The sequence below is a fragment of the Mobula birostris genome, chromosome 9 (assembly GCF_030028105.1).
Source record: "Mobula birostris isolate sMobBir1 chromosome 9, sMobBir1.hap1, whole genome shotgun sequence".
Classification (NCBI taxonomy): Eukaryota; Metazoa; Chordata; class Chondrichthyes; order Myliobatiformes; family Myliobatidae; genus Mobula; species Mobula birostris.
The window spans coordinates 63,136,727-63,161,380 of NC_092378.1; the positions used below are offsets into that span (position 1 = coordinate 63,136,727).

The 24,654-nt window shown below is 39.3% G+C and overlaps 2 protein-coding genes across 4 annotated transcripts; one reads left to right on the plus strand and one right to left on the minus strand.

Moving 5' to 3' along the window:
• Window positions 1–107: 107 nt before the first annotated feature.
• On the plus strand, window positions 108–13,068 carry hsp90b1 (heat shock protein 90, beta (grp94), member 1). Its single transcript, XM_072268174.1, has 18 exons — window positions 108–300; window positions 1,401–1,488; window positions 2,846–2,987; window positions 3,925–4,041; window positions 5,099–5,430; window positions 5,665–5,776; window positions 5,853–5,975; window positions 6,671–6,787; window positions 7,620–7,757; window positions 8,444–8,521; window positions 10,097–10,162; window positions 10,450–10,719; window positions 10,981–11,226; window positions 11,522–11,658; window positions 11,882–11,960; window positions 12,251–12,406; window positions 12,594–12,698; window positions 12,786–13,068. Exons 1-18 carry the CDS (start codon window positions 249–251, stop codon window positions 12,813–12,815), a joined length of 2,388 nt encoding a protein of 795 aa, XP_072124275.1. The 5' UTR covers window positions 108–248; the 3' UTR covers window positions 12,816–13,068.
• A 1,914-nt stretch (window positions 13,069–14,982) lies between these two features.
• uqcc6 (ubiquinol-cytochrome c reductase complex assembly factor 6) lies at window positions 14,983–24,461 on the minus strand. 3 transcript variants are annotated; one of them, XM_072268176.1, is made up of 4 exons: window positions 24,260–24,461; window positions 20,199–20,292; window positions 17,671–17,818; window positions 14,983–15,961 (listed from the first exon to the last, which is right to left on the minus strand). In XM_072268176.1, the coding sequence occupies exons 3-4, from the start codon at window positions 17,776–17,778 to the stop codon at window positions 15,866–15,868; spliced, it is 204 nt and encodes a 67-aa protein (XP_072124277.1). In that variant the 5' UTR covers window positions 17,779–17,818; window positions 20,199–20,292; window positions 24,260–24,461; the 3' UTR covers window positions 14,983–15,865. The 3 variants fall into 3 exon arrangements, with proteins under 3 accessions (XP_072124277.1, XP_072124276.1, XP_072124278.1); XM_072268175.1 differs by lacking the exon at window positions 20,199–20,292; XM_072268177.1 differs by lacking the exons at window positions 20,199–20,292; window positions 24,260–24,461 and adding an exon at window positions 20,024–20,160.
• Between the last annotated feature and the right edge of the window lie 193 nt (window positions 24,462–24,654).

Consider the following 24,654-nt stretch of genomic DNA (forward strand, 5'->3'; position numbering starts at 1 on the left):
GTACATGGAAGGCGGTGATTGGTCAAACTGTTTTCGCACTCGAGTCTGACTGGCGGGCTGCTTTTTGCGTGGTTCGCTGTGATTGGCTGGCCTGCGCGGCCTTGTGGCCCCGCCCCTCTCTCGCCTAAGTGGTTTTAGCGAAGGACCGGAGGGAAGCGGTGGCGGTATTGCGTGGTCGGTCAGCCGAGGCAGTTGGGGGGTGAATCCAGAGCCAAGCGCAAGGAGTTGAGGCTCTCCAATCGGGAATAATGATGAAGCAGGCCTGGTTTCTGGCGGTGCTGTGCGCGCTCTTGGCCTTCGGTGAGTTGCACGTCGACGGCGGCGGGTTTCTGGAACCTTCTCAGCGCCGAGGGTCGGGTTCCGGCTTCTTTCTTTAACCCCCCCCCCCCCAACCTCCCACGACCGCGTCTTCGAGAAGTCTGCGGGCGAAACGGGGGCGCGGCGTGTGTGAGGGAGACGTTCTGGAGGGAACCTCGTGGTTTGGGGGTGGGGTGGTGATCCTAAACTTTAATGCCATTTTCTCCCAGAGCCCTATCCCCTCATCCTACGCCCTTCATCGCTCACTACTCGAAGGCTGGTTCTCCAGACCTGTTGTATATTTTCGACCCAAGTTATCGTCTTCCTCTCCCAAAAATAAAATCTGTGCCCCTCATGCATTTCTGACAGAGTAATCGTGTTCCCCTCGGAAAGATCTAATGCACCAACCATTCTCTTCAGAATTAATTATCTTCCCCCAAAAAAAACACAGATCCTTTGCTCTCAACATCCACTTCGGTTGCAGTCATCCCTCCAAAAATCCTTTGTGCCCAGCATCCACTTCAGACAGAATCCCCCTTCACCACACCCAGCTCTGCTTCTAGTTGAGAAACAAAAAAAAAAGAGCTAAAATTGTTAGGGGAAAATGGACTGACAACAGCGCTGGAAATATTGAATGGACCATGTAAATCTGTGGTGAGACGTCCTTTTGTCCCCTAGGTTGAGTTGATAGTGTGCATGTTGGTTATTGACCTAAGATATTAACTATTTGGGTCTCCTGGTCTATTCTCCTTTTGCTTCTGCACAAAATCTATCACTGTACTTGTTTTCTGTTCTTCACACTCCTTATTTGCTGTTAATTTGCACTGTTTTTCTTCCTTCTGTTGTTCCCCTCTATTCCAACACTTTATTCTTAAAATAAGCAAGTACTCAATTAATTTCTTTGCTGCTAAGTACCACAAACGCATGCAAGTCCTGTCCCATAGTAGGGGTGCTCCTAATTATGATAAAGTCTCTGGTAAGGATTCTGCTTCTTGTAAGACCAGAGCTTGGGGACTGTGATTTAGTATGGTCATTCCTTTAGTGTGGTGTTCATTATTCCTGTGTTTTACTCTCTCTTACACTGAAGATGTGCACTTTTTCAGCTTTTGTTAGGGCAGAAGATGAAACAGTGGAGGAGGATCTTGGAAAAAGCAGGGATGGCTCAAGAACTGACGATGAAGTTGTTAAGAGGTACGACTTTTACTTCTGTCTAGTTGAGCAATTTCAAATCCCACCCATAACATGTTGCATCCAGCTATTTACATACTTAAAATACTGCCAATAAAACTGCAGGATTATTGTCTTAAGCCAGTAACAACATGAGGTGGGCACACCTTCACTTGAAGCAAGAGAACCAATGAAAAATAGCCTGCTAGCAATTGCCCATTCTGATTTTTAAGTTAATATTTTTAGTTCTTTTTGTGTGGGGAGAGGTTGTTTGGGGGTCAGTGTTCTTGAGTTTTGTGCAGGATGAGGAGGAGTGTTCAGTGGTTTGCTGATCGGGGTGCCTTTTTTTGCGCAGGGGGTAGGCTTGATGTTTCCTTCACGTTCTTTTTGTTTTTTTGTGCTATCTGAGTAGACAAATGGGGGGGTGGAAACTAAGCAGGTGCTACATCTTGTCCAAGGGTGACCTGCAAGCTAGTGGAGGGGAGGGGTAGAGAAGTACCTGCACCCCATTAGAGCATTGCCTCGCTAAGTTTATGAATATTTGGGAGTATAACTAATTGGCATTTGTTCTTGCGATAAATAATGTTTTGCATGCACCTGCTTTTACATGGAGCCCAGCAATTTGTTTAGTGGAGACTTTTGGATTTGTCTCCACTCAGTAGAAATGACCCCATTTTTGGAAACAACAGGAATTCTGCAGATGCTGGAAATTCAAGCAACACACATCAAAGTTGCTGGTGAACACAGCAGGCCAGGCAGCATCTGTAGGAAGAGGTGCAGTCGACGTTTCAGGCCAAGACCCTTCATCAGGACTTTTTTGGAATATGGGTCTTGTCAAACCACTATTTTCTGTTCTTGTCTTTAAACTGATGCAGTAGATGAAGTACCAATCACAGTCTTAATTTCATAGTTTGTGAGCTGCTTAAAGATTTTGTAACAAGCTGTTACGTTGAGTTTGTTCTCAAATGTTTTACACAGTACCTTCTCCAGCATCTACTTGCCCAGTATTTTATCTTCTGGCATGTAATTTCATACTTCTAACCTGTATGTCTGTGCTACGTTTGAGAAATTAACTGTTTAATTGTTACAGTTTAGGTTGACCTTGTAGAGAATTGATCTTAAACTGTAACCTTGACTTACAATGTTACCAACATATGTGATATACTTGTACAGTATCTTGGTTTCAATCAACTGGCTGCAAGCCATTTGGTGTCAGTTGAATGGAGTAAATCCTAGATGTAAATGATGGAATTGTAAATTACAACTGTTTGCTAGTTTGGCTTGCTTAGCAATCAGAAGCTTTCTGCGCCTCTTCAAGAAACAAAGTATCTTGAACTATGGTCTCTTGCATGTGTGTAAGAACTACTGAATTTTCTTTTAGGGAGGAAGAGGCTATCCAGCTAGATGGATTGAATCCTGCTCAAGTTAAAGAAATAAGGGAAAAGGCTGAAAAGTTTATGTTTCAAGCAGAAGTTAACAGAATGATGAAGTTGATCATTAATTCACTTTATAAAAACAAAGAGGTAAGTTTGGAGCATTCATCATCATTATATGTCATATTGTATGATGCAAGTGATCATGATCTTTGACCATGGTTGTTCTCAGTAAACTTTTCTACAGAAGTGGTTTGCCACTTTTGGATTTGTCTCCGCTCAGTAGAAATGACCCTATTTTGGAATATGGGTCTTGACAAACCACTATTTTCCATTCTTGTCTTTAAGCTGATGCAGTAGATGGAGTACCAATCAAATGTTTTGTCTTGAATAGTGTTGTATCTGTGCTTATCCATGCAAATCAAAAGTTCACTCCTGATTATTGCATTGTGGATGGTGGGAAATATTTTCAGTGTCAAGAAGGCAAGTCTCTGGCCTGTTCTTGTGGTTGGCTGACAGTGACAGTGAACATCCTCAGTTCCAACCTCTTGAAAGGCAGGTGATCCCCACCTCTCCACTTTGAAACTGATCGGGATTTGGTGATAGTGCCATTGAGGTTAATCTTTTGGTGATTATCATTATTTGGCACATGTAGTGTACTATTGTGATCCATACCTGCATGTTGTCATGTCTTAACTACAGGCAGGAATCCATGAATTGCACTGAATTCTGTATGGAAATGATAGCAAGTGTCCTCAATTCCAACCCCAGGAAAAAACAGGTCATTTAGTAACAGATGGTTCTCTGAGCAATGCAAGTTAGGGCAAACCAAGTGATGCCCTAGGGCTGAAATGATTCATTTCTGCTCCTTGAATGCCAACGATTGCTTCCTTGGTTCTTAGCAAAAGGGAGGAATTGTTTTGAAATGACTGAGATTTTGTTTTGCTTTTCTGTGGATATTAATATTCTGAACAAGCAAGTATTGTAACAATTCCTTCTGACTGGATGGTGCTGGGATATAGTTCCAATTCATATCAGCATTCAATTGTATGTTTGCAGAATATTTAATGATTGTGATTATTACTAGATATTTCTGCGTGAACTGATTTCTAACGCTTCTGATGCGCTGGACAAGATCCGATTGATATCGCTAACAAATGAAACAGCACTGCATGCCACAGAGGAAATGACGATCAAGATAAAGGTTCGGTTTCATTAATTTTTAATTTTGCTCTAGTACAGGTCTGCCCCAAGTCACCACAGTGTTTCCTCCTTGTGAACTGTTTGTAACCCAGAAGTCAAGTCAGAAATGCAGCCAATTACTGAGTACACTCATGGTAAAGAATGCCTGTTGTCACCAAATCCATTTTGCCAGTCTATCAGATGCTTGGTTGTATGTATTACTGTACATGAGTCAGGATTTCATAATTTGGGGAGGTCCTCTGTAATCAAATTCGCAATTGAAGACCTTTAGGTAATGCTCTATTTATCATATAATTGAGCATGTTGGGTATTTTTAAATTGGATAAGGATCAAGTGTATCGTAATTTGCTGTTCTCCAGCCAGATCAGGGCCTGGTTAACAAATTCTGCTTAATGTGAATGATATTATCCAGAGTTTGTAGTGAGGTTCTGCTTTTCAGAGGATTTATTGAGTATATTGGAAAATGGGAACAAAAGAAGGCCATCTGCCATTCAGTGGTCATTAACTGACCTGCCCAGGCCTTGCTTCATGTGTGTATAGTAGATAAAATCCCTAGAGCTTTATTTTATAAGTATAAATTACTCCTGGTGCCCTGGCCATAATTATTCCATGAACAGCATTTCTGTTTCCATCAGAAACAAGATGATGGGGCAGCCCCTGACAGACCTGCAATCCAGGTTCAACAGTGACCTGTGTGGAGTTTGTTTGTTCTCCCATGACGTGAGGATGGTTTGCTTGTGAGTTAATTAGTCCCTCTAAACAGGATCTGGTGTGTAAGCAAATGATAAACTGGAGTTGTGGGGGAAATAAAGATTAGTTTAAATGAGTACTTGATGGTCAGTGTAGTTTCAGTAAGCCAAAAGAGTAACCAGATGAAAGTGGGAGTTCGTACACATTACCACTTCCTGTGACTACATGCACTTCAAAAGCCCTTGGGCTTTTCTGAAAATGATGTGAAAGGTGTACATAAATTAAATCATTCATGTGTTTGGAGTTTATGTACAAAAAAATGGTGTGATTGAATAAGGAGCTAAGAACATTACACTTTGTTTTCTTAGGCTGACAAAGAGAAGAACATGCTTCATGTCACAGATACCGGTATTGGCATGACTAGAGAGGAGCTGATTAAAAACCTTGGCACAATTGCAAAGTCTGGAACAAGTGAATTCTTAAATAAGCTGACGGAGATGCAAAATGAGGACCAGTCCACCTCGGAGTTAATTGGTCAGTTTGGTGTTGGATTCTACTCTGCTTTCTTGGTGGCAGATAAGGTGATTGTCACATCCAAGCACAACAATGGTACACAGCATATCTGGGAATCTGACTCCAATGAGTTTTCCATAATAGAGGATCCTCGAGGAAACACACTGGGACGAGGTACAACTATCACGTAAGTGAAATAGAGTTCTTTGCTATTTTTACTGAAATTGACTTTGGTTTGGTGCATAGAAATTTCCCTGATGGTACCAGTTGAGAGAGATTTCAATATTTTAAGGGAGGTGTGGTTAATAGTTTGATTTGCTAAAATATGGTTATTTGGATCTGGCTTGTTTTTGCTTTAAAGAGCTCATTCCTTTTCCCCAAGTGCAATAATCTAATCTTTAAATGTACTTGTTCATTGTAGCTTAGTTTTGAAGGAGGAAGCATCTGACTACCTTGAACTGGAAACGATCAAAAATCTAGTGAAGAAGTACTCCCAATTCATCAACTTTCCTATCTATATCTGGAGCAGCAAGGTGATTCTGAGTTGCTAAATTGGATTAGCATTGATTAATTTAAATGATGTCTATTAACAGAAATTTTACATTATAGACAGAAACTGTCGAGGAACCAATAGATGAGGAGGAAGCAAAGGAGAAGGATGAAAAGGAAAAAGATAGTGATGATGAGGCAGCAGTTGAAGAGGAAACTGAAGAAAAAGAGAAAACAAAGAAGGTACGAAGCTTGGTTGTGTTAAAGAATTGGTCATAATGAACTCTTAATCTGGCATCCAGTTTAGAAATATGATCTAACATCTGGATCACTCGTTGGTTGCTAATGAGACTCTAAGCCAATGTGAATGGATCTAGCATCAAGAATGCAGCAGGGGAGCAGTGCCAGAGTATGGACTGTGGGCTGCTGTGCAACTTGGGCTGGCATTGAAGTCTGAAGTACCGAGGGTCAGGGACATGATAGTCTGGAAAATTTACTAGTCCCAAGAGTGCTGGATTTTTGTTTTAAACTGGGTATTCAGATTTTTGACTAAGGTTAGTTTTCCCATCAAATGTAGACAGCTCTAAATTTGGTGAAATACTGCAGTAGTCACAAGTGCTCTACAGAATCGAAATGAATGGAAATCATTCCTATTTAGAACTTGCATATTACCCCAATATAAGATGTTCTTCCCAAGATTCCTGATTTATTGCAGTACAGTGTAATTTTCCAGAGTGGAAGCTTGCGGATTGGTTATATCCTTGAGTACAAACAGCGATCTTAGTGTAGTTTGATACTGGACCATTTTCAGCCAATTCTGAAAGTATTGCTTATTTTATAAAGGTTTGTGGAATCATGGGCCAGCAAAAGCAAGATGGCAGACATGCAAGACAGGCTGCTTAGGCTTTCTATGTTACCACAATTCCTATTTCTTGCAGGTTGAGAAGACTGTCTGGGATTGGGAGCTGATGAATGACATTAAACCCATCTGGCAAAGACCAACCAAAGAAATAAAAGATGATGAGTACACAGCTTTCTATAAGACCTTTTCTAAGGTAACATTTTATTTCTGCTGTGTATACACATCTGTTGATGCTTCTGGACAAAATTAAACATTGCAAGCTGGCATTACTACAGAATGGTATAGTTCTTAGAAAAAAATCATAGCTTATGCAATACTTTAATTTGAGTGTTTCAAAACACTTCAGAAATGTTGCTATGCATTATTGGTTTGGAGTAGCTGCTCATAGTTAGCTGGAAGTAAATTTTAATGTGAACCTTAAATGAAATAACTTGGAGAATAGCTACAGCATTTGATGTTGGTGCCTTTGCCTTCATTGTTTTAAAAGTCACAACATCAAGCAAACTGGGTGTTTGAGGAGGCAAGTTCCTAAAGTCAGTAATGGAAACACTTAACTGGCCATAGCATCTGCAGAGTGAAAGTATATTTGCCTTGTGGAAGTTAAGCTTGCAGAGAGCAAATTGGCAGATTAATGGAGTAAAGATTGGATGAGTGATGGTTAGAAATGTGGTTAGCTGTCAAAGGTGCGGACAGAAGCTTGTGAAGGAATAAAATTGTATACAGCATTGAAGAACTGATTCTTTTCACCATTTCATTAAGTTTTTGGAACAAGGAAGGCATTTAGTACAAAGTAAATTTAATATCAAAATACGTGTCACCATACAGCCTTGAAGCCTGCAAACATTGCAATGTGAAATACCCAGCTGACAGTGACCCTGGTATTATTTTGAATACACTTGTGGGTGCTCCTAAAAATCATCACACTCATTGTGTGCATAGAGCAAGTCTAATGCAGCAAATGGAGAACTCCCCATCACATTATAATACATCTATCTTGTCTTTGATGAAAGGTTTCTTTTCCCTAGGACACAGATGAACCAATTGCTCATATCCATTTTACTGCTGAAGGAGAAGTAACATTCAAATCAATACTGTTTGTGCCCAAAACTGCACCCCGTGGTTTATTTGATGAATATGGATCCAAAAAATCTGACTACATTAAGGTATGTTGAATTATCAAAAGAAAATTGATTCTTTAGCAATTTCTGTCACACTTGCCAGAATTGCTACCAATACTAACTAGTATTTTTTTTGAAAGATGTTTCATCAGTTTGTACTTGGACACTAGAACACGGACCCCAACATCCAGTGAGGTTCTGCATTCTTACTGAAATATCTGATGTAATTGATTTGGAGAACACTGCTGATTTGTTTCTGTTTTCCTTTAGAAAGAAAACATGGACTACAATTCTACCTGCTTCTCTTCCAGTGTGAGCTTTTGTGTAATTCGAGCAATTAAATCTTTCAATTACAAGCATTATGTAGCTTAAAGATCAGGGGCTACTACAGCAGTGAAACAATGTCTAAGGGTGCTTCCAAATGCCAATTTGAAGCACATTGCATTGATTTAAAGCAGAAGAACAACAGTACAACTAAAGCCATTCAACAAGATGACGTTGATTCTTTCTTGACTTAAATTTTTTTCCCTATACTTTGAATTCGTAGATATTTTTAAATGTTTCCTGTGTGCTTGATAAAGTTAGAGTTCTAACTGCAGGAATCTCTTGTGCTTAGTTGGTTGTTCTAAAACTGGAGACCTGTAGCTCTAGCGCTTTTTGTTCTAGTAATAGCTTTCAATAATTACGTTCAAAATTATGGCCATCATTAATCAAATTTCATCTTTTTGCAGCTGTTTGTTCGTAGAGTGTTTATCACAGATGACTTCCATGATATGATGCCAAAGTATTTGAATTTCATTAAGGGGGTGGTAAGTATTCATAAGTGGTGTATTTACATGTGGTCAGAGACAAAAAAACTGATTTCCAGAATCTAACTGGGTTGTATTGATCCTGATTAGATCAAAATTCGATCTTTAGATGCAGTGGATTTCGGTTAATCGGGGCAGCTGCTTATTTGGGTCAACCCTTAAAGAACTAAAGCTAATCAAGAAAATAACTCGGATTCCCTTTGACAACACCCTAAAGCAGCATAAGTGTTGCAAATAAACAGTTTCTCACTAGCATCAGTTGTGTGAACTTTTGTTGCCGTTAGTCTCTACAGTATGGTCGGTGAACAGTTTTGAAATAGTGTCAGTAGTGTGTGTGTTTTGTGTTCAAAAAGCAACGATTTTTATCACTGATAGTTGGCAAGAAACTAGTAGAATGGTTTTAGCATTGTTTTGCTCACTGTGGCTTCAAGCTTCAGGCTTGGAGATGCCAGAAACAGTGAGAGTGAAAATGAAGCAATTAAGTTAGGAGCTACAAAGAATTTTAAAGGTTTCCATAATAATCATCTTGAATGTTACAATGAAAATGAAGATTTGGAGGATGCAGTCATTGAAAATATTGTATGAAAGCAGTCCATTATCTGCATTAGGTGTCTAACTGTAAATGAACAAAATTAGTGCTATCAAAAAAACACTCTGCCTTGTTGGTTGTCCATTGCAACTAACGATGACAGTGAAACCTGTGCAATAGTTTTTAAAGTGGAAAAGCTGTTGTACTGGGACAGTTCCAATTTCTCTACCTCAGAAGTCCTGGTCCAGTGGTATGAGTAGTCGGCACAAACTGGGACTTTCATTGGTTGCAATGGATAACCATGACTTCTGTGCCTTACCGTACTTGTCATTCTCCGCAAAGCATTGCAGAACCACTGCCTTGGCCATTGGATCTCACTGTTGATTTCATCTACCCAGTCTGCTGAGGCTAGCTTCACCTGCTTGAACAAATATGTCCCTACTTCACTGAGGTGTCTGGCTACCCTCACTTGGTTTAGCCTGCCTGTCAAAGCGGTTTATTGGGGTGTGGCTGCTGTTGCATACAAACAGCTACTTAAAGCCACGACTGAGAGCTAAGTATCTGGTGGGGACCAAAGGTGAGTGAGCTGCTCCAGAATGGATACAAGGACATGATCAATGGATACCAGAGGTGCTACCTTTTCTGGACCCCACCCCCCTACATGGATGGATTCCTTTGATAACTATTAGGAACTAATAGTTTTATAGTACTGTGTAGCATTGAGTGTTCTATTCTAATTTGCTCATATTTCATTTAAATACTCTGTTAAAGGTAACTTGTCTTTTTGATAATTTTTTTTAACTTTTCCATGTAACTGGTTAATTGGGGCAGCTGCTTAATTGAGACTAAATTACTGGTCCTGGTGAGTCCTAATTAACCAGCATCCACTGTATTTGTAACGTACATTAAAATTTGGTCTTGAAATTTGCACACCAACAGAACTGTCAATTGTAGATGTCCAGATAGACCCTTCTAAACTTGAGCTTTCAATGTGGCAGTTTGACAGTTCAGCAGCTCATGCGTTTAACATTTTTATTCCCCACCAGGTGGACTCTGATGACCTGCCTTTGAATGTCTCCCGTGAAACTCTGCAACAACATAAATTGCTGAAGGTATCTACTGCATGAGTTTGAGTATCTGAATACAGTAGTATGAGATAGCAAACAAGTTAATTTAACACAGATGAAGTGTTTTAAGAAAATGCCCAGTAGTTGAGCTCTAGGTTAATTTAAAATTGGGTAGCTTTAGTGCTTTGGCACTATCCTAAGCTTTTAGATCAATGTGTACAGATTGTTTCAATAGTACTTTGCATTTTTCTTTTAGAAAACCTAAATTGCATTCAATAGTTGTCTTCATTCTGTTGCTGAACTGGACTGACATTTTTTCTAATTTAAAATAGGTTATTAGAAAGAAGCTAGTGCGTAAAACCCTAGATATGATCAAGAAGATTGCAGAAGAAAAATATGAAGAAATATTCTGGAAGGAATTTGGAACCAACATCAAGTTGGGTGTAATCGAGGATCACTCTAATAGAACTCGTTTGGCTAAGTTGCTACGGTTCCAGTCTTCTCACCATGAGTCCAAACAGACTAGCTTAGAGCAGTACTTGGAAAGAATGAAAGAGAAACAAGACAAAATCTACTTCATGGCTGGAGCAAGCAGGAAAGAGGTAATAGTAGATATTATTGTAATAATCAGCATAGGCCTATTTACAAAAAGAGATTTTTCAATCAATGTTTTGAGCCAAGACCCTTCATCAGGATCTGAGCCTGAAAGTTGACGGTTTATTTTTTTTATAGTTGCTGCCTAACCTGTTGAGTTCCTCCAGCATTGTGTGTGTTTGTATTTTCAGTATCTACAGTATCTCTTGTACATTGGAGTATTAAAAACTTTGCTTAATTTATCAAACTACATCCCATTCTTTTTGTAGGTTGAATCTTCCCCCTTTGTTGAAAGATTGTTGAAGAAGGGATATGAGGTTTTGTACCTTACAGAACCTGTAGATGAATACTGTATCCAAGCTCTGCCTGAATTTGATGGAAAGAGATTCCAGAATGTTGCCAAAGAAGGGTTGAAATTTGATGAAAGTGAAAAAGCAAAAGAAAAACATGAAGCATTGGAGAAAGAGTATGAGCCACTCTTGACCTGGCTGAAAGATAAAGCTCTGAAAGATAAGGTATACAATTTATAACATTCATTTGTATCTGCTATCTGCTTCTGAAGTCAAAGAAATCCTTATCACAGTAAATTATCCAGATGCAAATGGTCAGGAAAAACCTCATAGTAACTTCACTGAGTAAGTGTTGCTGTAAGGAGCTTCCACCTGTCTTCTAGTTCTTGATTAAGGTTTTATTGGTGTATAATCGCTTTTCCTGAATAAGTTTGTGTTGCCATTTTTAATTGCTTTCAATATTTAGGATTGACAAAATTGTTTCCGAATAAAATTAAAATGTTTATTTTATTTTTTTAAGATTGAAAAGGCTGTCCTGTCCCAGCGTCTCACTGATTCTCCTTGTGCTCTAGTGGCTAGTCAATATGGGTGGTCTGGTAATATGGAGAGAATCATGAAGGCCCAGGCCTACCAGACTGGAAAAGATATTTCCACAAAGTAAGTTGGATTTTAATAAACTTTAAACGGGTACAATTCATAACATGGAATGAGCTGTTTCCATAATCATGAAAAACAGATGAATTTTGTGGTTGAAGAGTGAGCACTCATTTTGAGTACTCATTGTGTGTTTGTGTTCCTTTAAAGCTAAAATGGGTAGTGGAGAAGAATGATGGGATTTGATTTTACTTGTAAACTTATCTACTGGTGTTTTAACTTGCAGCTACTATTCTGGCCAAAAGAAGACATTTGAAGTTAACCCAAGACATCCTTTGATTAAGGAAATGCTGAGACGAGTTAAGGCAAGTTTATTGAGAATTGTTAGTTGAGCAGGATATGTGGAGAGTGCGCTCTGGCTCATTTTATGCTGTTGCTTTTTGTAAGGTGAACTGTATAGAAATGGTTTTTGTGATCTGTCAATTTCCTATAGCATTAATTGCCCATCAGCAGAAAAGGTATAACAAATGGCCAAATAGCAAGCAAAATACTGTACTAAAATGACAGGTGAAATTTAAGTCAGCTAGTCTTAGACTGAATTTAGAAAATTTACAAGTGAATTACCAACTAATGAGAAATCTTTCTTTTTGTAAAGGAAAGTGAAGATGATAATACTGCTACAGATCTTGCTGTGGTGTTGCTTGAGACTGCTACACTACGTTCAGGATACCAATTACCAGATACTAAAGCATACGGTGATAGAATTGAAAGAATGCTTCGTCTCAGCATGAACATTGATCTCAATGCTCAGGTGACTGGTTAAGATTTATACATTGGTCCTATATCAGTCTTTCTAGTTCCCCTAATTTAATTTTCAGCAACTAGTTATGGTGCCTTGGAGTTTATCACTTATGAAATGAATTGATAATTCTATGGCAATTATGATTGACTCTTGATCTAATTGCAACTTTGGAAACAATTTCTGTTTTCCTGTTTAGGTTGAAGAATATGAAGAAATTGTAGATGATGAACAAGATGAGGCAAAAGATGATGATGTGAAGGAAGAGGATGCAGAGGAAAGTGAAACAGAAGAACAGACTGAAGTAGGTCTTGTTTGTAATTAATTTAATGCTTTGAGTTTGTAGTTTAAATTTTAAAAACTAATGTTTTATCCTTTCCATCTGTTCCAGGAACCCACAGATACAAAAACTGAATTATAAGGGATTAATTACTATCATTAATCTACATTGAATAGGGAGATGTATACTGCTGGGATGTGAAACCATTGAACAGAATGTTGAAGAACAAATGATTCATTCATCCCTATTAAAAGGTCTAGGAGGGCAAAGGAGTTTTGTATGTTATTTACATTCCTTGTGGAAGTGAAATGACTGTAAATTTGTAATATTTAAAATGACAATTTCTTGTGAAGTGTCATGTAAACCATAAATAAAACTTTTCCACAAACTCAAACTTGTTTATGTTTATTTAATATTTCTTCAGAATCTCACTTGTGGCACAGCTCATTAGTATTGGTGAAGATTGGGATATGGGGGTTGCTGTTGGGGAAGGAGAGAATGTAGACAGCAGGCGAGGATATAGCTGATGTCTGGGAAGGGTTGTTTTAGAGGACTTTTTGAAAAGACCTATTAAATGGCGAGACCTTGGATATTAGTGTTTTAGGTAATAATGATTATGCAGCTTCAAATAGCTGGTTATTGCAATATGATTTGAGTACAAGAATGGGGTTTATTTGGGTCTGGACCTGAAGTATTTACTATTGGTCTTAAAAATATATATTTGCATTAGAGTGACTGTAAAGCATATTTGCTTGTAGCAAAGATTTGCCACATGCAATTTTCCTCTTTGTAGATATATAGATTGGTCCTGAGCCTTTAAGTGTGGGAATGAAATATGCAATTCCTAAGGGCTTCTAATAGTCTTGGCCATAGGAAAACATCCTCTCTGCATTGACTGTTACTGATTCAGTCTCAATAAAGGATTATATTAAGCTATATCATGCTATATAGCTTAGTCTACATTAATAATACATGTATTGCACTACTGTTACTGCAAAATGTATTTCTCATATGTCAATGATAATTAACCTGACCGATACCCTATTTTTTAGTGCAGTAAATGAGCATAAAGATGATTGGGCAATGTTTGCCTTTGTATCTGGTATATAACTTGATGCCAGGTGGTGTATTCTGCTTTTTGTATCTTTGCCTTGCTGGCCCATTTCAGATAACACTCAAATTGCTGAGGGATAGAAGTACAGATGAAGCTCGCTGATGACCTTCCCTTAAGAACATTAGTGATTTCATTGTGCATAGGGTCTTCTGGTGATCACCAGCTTTATTCTAGCTCAGTGAATAAGCAATTAACAGATGATACAGGGGTTCAACTTCTACCAAGGAAACTGGGTAATTTAAATTCAAGTAATTAATACAAACCTAGATTTTTTTTAAATCACTGCTCTAAGTAGGTTATTGTAAAAGCCCTTTTAGTTTAATATTTCATGAAGTGTCCCGTCCTCATTGTATATGGCTTATTTAATTTCAGATCTGCTAATTCAGTTGACTTTCTTCTCAGGTTAGGAGTAATTAGAGATAGAATTTGTATTTATTGTACAGTAATGTCCATATCCTCCAATAATTTTAAGTGAATTTGACTTCTAAAGTGAAGTTTGATTTCTTTTTACATCACTACAAGATTGGTGTGATTTGCCTGGTTCTTATATAAATGGATTTTCTGAATGAATTATATTGCATCATATTCGAAATAATTGGCTGATTCAGATTCATCTATCAAATGTACATCAAAACACAGTGAAATGTATCATTTGCATTAAATAACAAAACCTAAGGAAGTGGTTGGGGTAGCCTGCAAGTGTGCCCAAACATTCTGATGCCAATATGTCATACCCACAATGTACCATAGAACAATAACTACACAAGCTCCTTTCCTCCCTCTCATCCACCACTCTCACACAGTACTACAGGAATGGCTGTCAGCCCTTGACTTATAGGCTTAGATCTTTGCTACTATCAGACTTGCCAGTGTCATTATCCTGAACTCCAGGCTCAGGGTTGTCAATGAAGACTCTGGTTATCCAAATCTCATTTTCCCAACCCCAAGACGTATCTCATCATAGTCATCAGCCTTATGATAGGTTGTCTAATGCAAGACAATTCAAAGCTCTTGTAACCCCGTTTACAGGTAACGTTAAGTGTAGTTTAAGCATATACTGTAAATTTGAATCTTGAATTTTCACATCAATATAGCTGCTTCAGACATTTGTCAGTTTCATCTTGGAGCAAATAAAGGATTTTGGATAATGCCAGGCAAGTGCCAGAAGTAACAATGACGACAAACAAACCAATGTAATCAGTAACCTTGAACAAAAACAAATATGCTCAAGTTCAAGTATATTTATTTGTAGCAATGTACACTCAAGGAAAATTTGTGACCTCAACAAAAATGACCTCAAAGTACATATTGAGTGGTGAATCTGTGGAATTCTCTGCCACAGGAAACAGTTGAGGCCAGTTCATTGGCTATATTTAAGAGGGAGTTAGATATGGCCCTTGTGGCTATGGGGGTCAGGGGGTATGGAGGGAAGGCTGGGGCGGGGTTCTGAGTTTGATGATCAACCATGATCATAATAAATGGCGGTGCAGGCTCAAAGGGCTGAATGGCCCACTCCACCTATTTTCTATGTTTCTATATTTAGTTAAGGCCATCTTAATCAGATTTGGCTTCAGTAGAAAATGTATATATTTACATTGCATCTCCCCACAATACCATGGATTCTAGTTAACATCTGCACAAGAATATAAATATCTACATAAAGTTTACATTAGATTAATTCAGTTAACCAAGTTGGTGTTTGCATTAAGAGTCACTTTAGGTCACATCAAGTATATACAATTTTGTTCATATGAATAAATCTGCTATAAGGATCACAATTTCAGGGTACAATCATAGACTTCAAATCAATTTGTTTTCTTTTAACACATGTCACTGGTCAGGATGAATGGTCAATAGGTGTTAATCTGTAACCCAAAGATGGATGTGGTAAATTATTTTTCTCACTTTAACTGCAATGTATAAAGTGGATGCAACTGCACTCTTTGAGACCACTTAAAAGTTATCACAGAAAATCTAGACTGCAAAACAATGTGTAATTAACTTTACAGTTTTAGGTCAATCTCTTTAGCTGTTGTTTATATATTTTATGAGAATGGGTCTTCTTGCTTTGTTTCCTTCAGTGTTTTTCAGAGTTATGAGTCTGAATTTTATCTTTGAGTCCAAGAAGCTCTGTTTTAAGTTCACCTGGTTTGGGTGGAATTTCTGGTATACTCTAAAAATAAAAATAGGAAATTATAAAGTTTAGCAGGGAATAGAAGCATAACAGGCAAATGAGTTCAGAAAAATATCTAAAAACTGCTGAATAAATAAAACCGAATCTTAATATTTTTAACACCATTTTTATTTTATTTAGAGAGAGCACAGTAACAGGCCCTTCCAACCCAACAAGTCCACCCTGCCCAATTACACCCATGTGACCCAATAACCTACTCACCTGTACATCTTTGGAATGTGGGAGGAAAGTGGAGCACCTGGAGGAAATCTATACAGTCATGAGGAGAACATACAAATTTCTTACAGGAATTTAACCTGGGTCACCAATATTGCAATACCACGGGCAACGGGAATTTAACCCGGGTCACCAATATTGTAATACCATGCTGCCCCTAAAGTAATGTTTAGCCTTTAACTGTAATGAATCACTTGACTTCACTTAACTTTACCAATGACCTTCTGATTTGGTGGGACAGATTTTGCAACAGCAATTAATCACCTACTTTCCCCACTGCTTCCAGATACTCAAAAAACACCACTCCTCTGTTCCCAAACTATCCAGATTTACAAAATACCTTGGTAAAGGATCTACCAATACCGATGCATAATTCCTTGAAACTGGTGTCACAGGTAGATAGGATCATATAGAGAGCTTGTGGCATATTGGCCTTCATAACTCAGAATATTGAGTATAGGAGTTGGGGTATTATGTTGAAGATGTACAAGACATCGGTGAGGCCATACTGCGTGCAGTTCTTAGATCACTGAGGTTGGGTGAGACTAGAACCAGAACTTGTATCAGAGCTCACAACAAAGGGATCATGGATTCAGTGCACACCTTGAAAATAAGTGTAACACGCTGTAAGGTTTCACTGCTAAGGCGAATGTAATGGTTTCTATGTAATGTTCCACTGCTAAGGAAATGGTTTCTCTGTAGCAGCAAGGTTTGGGTTATGACTAGAGATAACGGGGCATGTTAAAAATGAGGGGACGTTGTTCTTTTTTGTGTGTCTGGGAGCCGGGATTTCGTGGTTTTTCATCGGGAAGCGATGGAGAGAGAGGACGTGAATGGAGAGAGTTGGTAGACCACCGGATGGAGGGGACTGAGGAGCAAAGGTCTGAGGGCCGGCTATGCTCGGAAGTCGACAGGAACAAATGAACGAACAGTGAGCTCCAACGTTGAGCAATAGACTGTTTCATGAGAATGGGCCCTCTTTTTTTTGTTTCTTTACTAACCACAGTCAAATTAAGAATTATAAAGCTCAATCGTTTAATCACATATTGTGTACTGTTTTATATTTTGCGGTGCGGGTTTGTAACTGGGCAACACATCACACAGCATCCACACAAACGAGATTTCTCATTTTGGCAGGGCCAGAGGCTGTTCTCCCCTAGACGACCACGGGCTGGCCGAACCTGAGAACCTGAGGACCTGAGGGTTACATGAGCTTCTCAAACTTAACCATGAATGGAGAAACATTAGAGCCCTCTGTTGCAAATAATTACAGATAATAAAGGTTGAAGGAAGTGGAAATTAAAACTGGAAAACAACTAAGGAGTCCACATCCTAGAGGCAAGCGATCAGCACAGACCCAAGATGAATTTGCCTACACCATGCTCACCAATCAAAGAATATTAAAGTAAAGGATACAAAGTTAGAGAGGTGAACAAACCAAAGAGAAACAGAATTTGTGAGTTCTCACTCACCAAATCCGGTCTGTAGTATCTGTGCACTACTTCTGCTCCTGCAAACATTGTCAGGATGCTTGTTCCCAACATCATTAAGTAACGGGGCCAGGATACTCCTGCTGGCATCTTTACTTGATCATAAAAGTCTCCTTAGTAATGCTGACAGCTGTGATATAAACATCAGATTACACATTATTAATTTACAACTTTGCTCAAATTACACTGCAATTAACAGATGTAATATACCAATTACAGAAAATAAATTAATGTAAATACATTTGCACTCTTCCTCCCTACAAAAATGATGTTTATTCAATATGGCAAGTACAAGTTACATAGAATGTCCAGCACATAAATGAAACATAATGCTATAACTCTGTGGATGAACCAGGTGGTTCCTAGTCTGCTGAGGGCTAGATCAGTGGCATTTAAGTCTGACGATCCAGGTCTGTATAAGAAAACCAGATATGAATTGCAGAGGGCTACTTCAAGAGCCAAGAAACAGTTCCAGGAAAGGTTAGAGGCAATATCAAATGCACGTGAACTCCGGCGAGGTTTGCAGGCCATTAAAGCAAAGCTACAAAGCAAAACCTAACCTCATGAATGGCAGCGATGTTTCACTACCAGACGAGCTCAATGCCTTGTATGCTCACTTTGAAAGGGAGAATAAAACCACAGCTATGATCTCTGTCTCAGAAGATGATGTCAGGCTGTCTTTCAAGAGGGTGAACCCTCGCAAGGCAACAGGGCCTGATGGTGTACCAGGTAAGGCTCCAAAACCTGTGCCAACCAACTGACAGGGGTATTCAAAGATATTTTCAATCTCTCATTGCTATGGTCAAAATTTCCCACCGGCTTAAAAAGAGCGACAATTATAACAATGCCCAAGAAGAGCAGCGTGAGATGCCTCAATGCCTATCATCTAGTAGCACTCACATCTACAGAGAGGAAATGCTTTGAGAGGTTAGCCACGGCTGGAATCAACACCTGTCTCAGGAAGGACCTGGAACCACTGCAATTTGCCTATCGCCACAATAGGTCTACAGCAGACACGATCTCAATGGCTGTCCACACAGCCTTGGATCACCTGGACGATGCAAATACCTATGTCAGGATGCTGCTTATTGATTATACCTCAGCATTTAACACCATCATTCCTACAGTCCTGATTGAAAAGCTAAAGAACCTAGGCCTCCATACCTCCCTCTGCAACTGGATCCTCGACTTTCCAACCAGAAGACCACAATCTATGCAGATTAGAAATAACATCTCCACCTTGCTGAGAATTAACACTGGTGCTCCACAGAGATGCATGCTTAGCCCACTGCTCTACTCTCTCCACACCTATGACTGTGTGGCTAGACATAGCTCAAATGCCTTCTATAAATTTGCGATAATACAGTCATCGTTATCAGAATTTCAGATGGTGATGGCGTCGCAGCAACACCTTGCAATCAACAGCAACAAGACCAAAGTGTTGATTGTAGACTTCAGGAAGGGAAAGACAAGGAAACACAAACCATTCCTCATAGAGGGATCAGAAGTGGAAAGAGTGAGCAACTTCAAGTTCCTGGGTATCAATATCTCTGAGGACCTAACCTAGTCCCAACATAATCGATGCAGCTATAAAGAAGGGAAGACAGCGGCTATATTTCATTAAGAGTTTGAGGAGATTTGGTTTCTTAACTAAAACACTCAAAAACTTCTACAAATATACTGTGGAGAGCACTCTGACTGGCTGCAACACCATCTATGTGGTTTGATGTGGCCATCAAGCTTTACAACTCCTCCCTTGGAGGGTCAGACACCCGGAGCCAATAGGCTGGTCCTGGACTTATTCCCTGGCATAATTTACATATTACTATTTAATTACAAATGTTTGTATTTATGGTTTATTACTATTTAATTATTTATGATGCAACTGTAACGAAAACCAATTTCCCCCGGGATCAATAAAGTATGACTATGACTATGACTATCTGGTATAGGGGCTACTGCAGAAGATCGAAATAAATTGCAGAAACTTGTACAATTAGTCAGCTCCATCATGGGTACCAGCCTCCGTAATATCAAAGACATCTTCCAGTAGCCGTGCCTTGGGAAGCTGGCATCCATCGTTAAGGATCCCCACCACACAGGACATGACCTCTTCACAATGTTACCATCAGGAAGGAGGTAAAGGAACCTGAAGGCACACACTCAGTAATTCAAGAACAGCTTCTTCCCCTCTGCCATCAGATTTCTAAATGGACATTGAACGCTACCTCACTACTTTTTTTTATTTCTGTTTTTTTGCACTAATTATTTTAACATAATTATTTAATAATCATATACAGTTTCAAGAAAAAGTTTGTGAACCCTTTACAATTACCTGGTTTTCTGCATTAATTACTCATAAAATGTGGTCTGATCTTCATTTAAGTCACAAGAATAGACAAACACAATCTGCCTAAACTAATAACACAAAAATAATTGTACATCTTCCCGTCAATACTGAGTACACCATTTAAACAATCAGAGTCTAAGTTCAAAAAAGGTATGTGAACCTCTGGGGTAATGCCTTCTACAAAAGCTATTTGGAGTCAGGTGTTCCAGTCAATGAGACGAGATTGAAGGTGTGGATTGTAGAGATGCTCTGCCCTATAAAAAAAGACACACAAAGTCAGGTTACTGACAGAGCCTGCTCTTCTCAAGAAAGATCTGTATATGTGCACCATGCCCAACCTAAACAACTTTCACAGGACCTTAGAAGAAGAATTAGAGATGCATGAAACTAGAAAAGGCTACAAAAGCATTTCTAAAGATCTGAGTGTTCACCAGTCCACAGTGAGAGAAATTGTCTGCAGATGGAGGAAACTCAGTACTGTTGCTACTCTCCCTAGGAGTGGACAAAGATCATACCAACAGCACAATGTGCAATGCTGAAGGAGTTGAAAAAGAACCAAGGGTAATAGCAAAATACCTGAAACCTACAGAACTTGTTCATGTGTCCACTCTAAAAAAAACAACTGCACAAAACTAGTGTTCATGGAAGGACACCATGGAAGAAACCATCGCTCTCCAAATAAAACATTGCTGCATGTCTCAAGGTTTGCAAAAGACCACCTGGATGTTCCGCAATGCTTCTGGGACAATGTTGTCGACAGATGAGACAAAAGTTGAACTTTTTGGCAGAAATGTGCACTGCTATGTTCGGAGGAAAAAGGGCACAGCACACCAACACCAAAACCTCATCCCAACTGTGAAGCATGGTGGAAGGAGCATCAAGGTTTGGGGCTGCTTTGCTGCCTCAGGGCCTGGACAGCTTGCAATCGTCGAGAGAATTGTGAATTCAAAATTGTATCAAGACAATTTACAGGACAATGTCAGGGTAGTAGTCTGTCACTTGAAGCTTAATAGAAGTTGGACAACGAAACGAGACAATGATGCGAAACACAAGAGTAAGTCAACAGAATTGCTTAAATTAAGAAAATTCATGTTTTAGAATGGCCAAGTCAGAGTCCAGACCTTAACCCAATTGAGATGCTGTTGCATGACCTAAAGACGGCTGTTCATGCAAGGTATCCCAGAAATATTGATGAACTGAAACAGTTCTGTATGGAACAGTAGTCTAAAATTCCTCCTTGCCATTGCGCAAGTCTGATCAGCAGCTACTGGAAACAATTGGTGGAGATTATTACTGCTAAAGGAGGTTTTATCAGTTATTAAATACAAGGGTTCACATACTTTTTCCAGCCTAGACTGTGAATGATTAAACAATGTGTTCAATAAAGACATGGAAAGTACAAATGTTTGTGTATTATTAGTTTAGGCAGATGGTGTTTGTCTATTATTGTGACTTGGATGAAGATCAGACCACTTTTTATGAGTAATTAATGCAGAAAACCAGGTAATTGCAAAGGGTTCACAAACTCTTTGTTGCAACTATATATTCCTGACTCAGTTTTTCTTTCTCTATATTTATTTATCATGCATTTCATTGTACTGCTACCGTTAAGTTAACAAATCTCATGACATATGCCAGTGATTAAATCTGATTCTGATTCCCTGAAACAGCCCAACATGTGTCTGGATTGGGGGTTATGATCCAAACGAGTTTCCACATAAACCTTCACATATTCTATTCCTGCCTACACCCCAACCTGTTTATTTTGCTTTACATGTCATCTGTGAACTTTACATTGGATTTTGTGGTTTGTAAAAAGAGTTATCACTTCAATAGTTACTTATTCCTTATTATGGGATTAAAACAATCTGATGCAAATATAGCACAAACATTATTTTGTTATAAACCCTCTCCTTCTTATCAACTAATAAAGTTAGGACTTTATTCCCTGGAGCATAAAATAATGAGGGGGATTTAATAAAGGTATACAAAATTATGAGGGGCATAGATAGGGTAAATGCAAACAAGCTTTTTCGACTGAAGTTTGGTGAGACTAGAACTAGAAGAGGTCGAGTTAAGGGTAAAGAATGAAATGTTTAAGGGAACATAAGGGGGAACTTCTTCACTCAGAGGGTTGTGAAAGTGTGGAAAGAACTGCCAGTGGAAGTGGTGAATGCAGGTTTGATTTCAACATTTAAGAGAAATTTGAATAGGTACATGGATGGGAGGGGTGTGGAGGGCTATGGTCGGGTGCAGGTTGAAGGGACTACACAGCATAAGAGTTCGGCACTGATAAGATTGGCCGAAGGGCCTGTTTCTGTTCTGTGGTTTCTATGACTCATTCCTTCTTAAGGGACTAAAAAATCTTATGTCAATATAGCACAATTATTTTGTTATACTGTAAACCCTCCCCTTCTATAATCCCTGTTATTACATCATCATCCCATGAGGTATGTTGTCCAGGCAGATTAGATGTTACTCAGATCATTTCCTTGCTTGCATTAAGATACTTTGCAATTCATTTAGTTTATCTTCCAACAGCCCTTTTAAAATAATTTTCTAGTTATGCTGAAGAGTCCACACCTAAATATTCTGACTAAGCATTCTGGCTGAAGTATTAGCTTTCTTTCCCATTCCTCACCCCCACCAATGCTGTCTAAGACCTTCTAAATGTTGGATGTGCATTTTTGTTTCTGTTTACTTGGAGCATGGTTATCAAGCTGTTAAGTTTTTAAAGTAGTATTAAGAATGCTGATCAGGCATTAAGCATTTTCTTCTCATACCATCTCAATATACTTATGTATGGAATGAGCTATCTGAATGACACACAGAGAAAAGCTTTCACTGTGTCTCAGCACACGTGACAATAATAAATCAATCCCAGTTTCAACCGCAGGTGGAAAATTTTAATTCAAATAATTAAATCTGGATAAAGAGGTTAGCATCACTCATCATCACGAAATCAATGAAATGTCAGTGACCCACATTCCCCCCCCCCCAACAAGGAAAGACAATTACACCTCTCCATCTGGTCCATACCAAACTCAAGTCTCAAACTGGTTGGTTCTTAGCAACCAGTAAGGATGTTGGATAAATTTCAGCCTTGCTAGTAACATCCCCAATCCCATGGATGTAAAGTTGAGAGTAACACCTCAACTGTGGATGACACCAATGATAAACACCAGAGTCTCTGAAGGGACAGCCAGCACAGCTCCCAATTTATTCAGCATCTCTTGCAGTCTTTTCAGGCACTCTTAAGAACTCCTTCTGTCATGGCCTTGGGGTTTCGCCCACTTTTCCAAGGGAAAAATAGATCAGTATAGCACAGAAACAGGCCCTTCAGACATAGATGTCTGTGCAAAACACAATATCAAATTAAACCGAATCACTTCTGCCTGTACATGATCCATATCCCTCCATTCCCCGCATATTCACGTGTTCGTCTAAAAATCTCTTAAATGGCACTGTCATATCTGCTTCCACCACTACCCCGAGAGCCCGCTCCAAGCACCTACTACTCTGTAAATACTTAACCTACACATCTCCCTTAAACCTTCCCCCTCTCGTCTTAAATGCATGCCCTCATTTGATATTTCTACCCGAAGATAAAGAAACCCTACCCCATCTATGCCCCACATAATTTTATGAACTTCTCCCCTCACCCTCCAGAGAAAACAACTCAAATTTGTCCAACTACTCCTTATAGCTGATACCTGGTGAACCTCTTCTGTGCCCTTTCCAAAACCTCCATATCCTCCCTGTAATGAGACAGTAACTAACAGCTAATAGAAACATAGAAAATAGGTGCAGGAGTAGGCCATTCGGCCCTTCGAGCCTGCACCGCCATTTATTATGATCATGGCTGATCATCCAACTCAGAACCCCGCCCCAGCCTTCCCTCTTAATGTTTTGTTTTAAAGTTTACTTCTTGCCATTTTAAGTAGGCTGACAAGATATACACGTCATTGGCAACGCCATCGTTTAGCATGAGTGAAGAGGCGACTACACATTGGTTTGGAATCAGATATAAAACACATTTGGGTAAAGACAGCAAGGACCTTCCTGGAAGGTCACAAGTGATCCTGATGGATAGAGGACACAGAATTATTTTAATTCAGTAACTCAACCAGCAGACCTCCGTGAGATGACCAAGAAATACGGACAGAGTGCGATACTGTACTTTGGTTGGGAAGACACGACCTACTTGCTGCTCATACTCACCATTCCAGCCCCCCGCTACCTACTACAGTGCGCCGCTCAGAAACCCTCGCCCCATCCCTGGCACATCGCCGCCGATAACTTGGTTCCGCAGCTCAGCAGATGGCATTATTTCATCCCTGAAAACCGCTTAAAATAATTCGGCAGCCTTCCGGCTTTATTTCACACCAACAGATTACTTCTAAGGGGAGGGGGGGGATGGAGTAAAACGGAAGAGATAGAAGTGATTGTTTCACTCCCCGCTCTCCAAACCGGAATACGGCGGAGGAAGCCATTGAGCGACGGAATAACCGTTGGGAATCCACCAACGTGGAGAGGGGGAGCACTGAAATAAACGTGATAATAAATTTATTTTTATTTCATTTAAAGAAAAATTGTTTGATATTGCACGATTTATT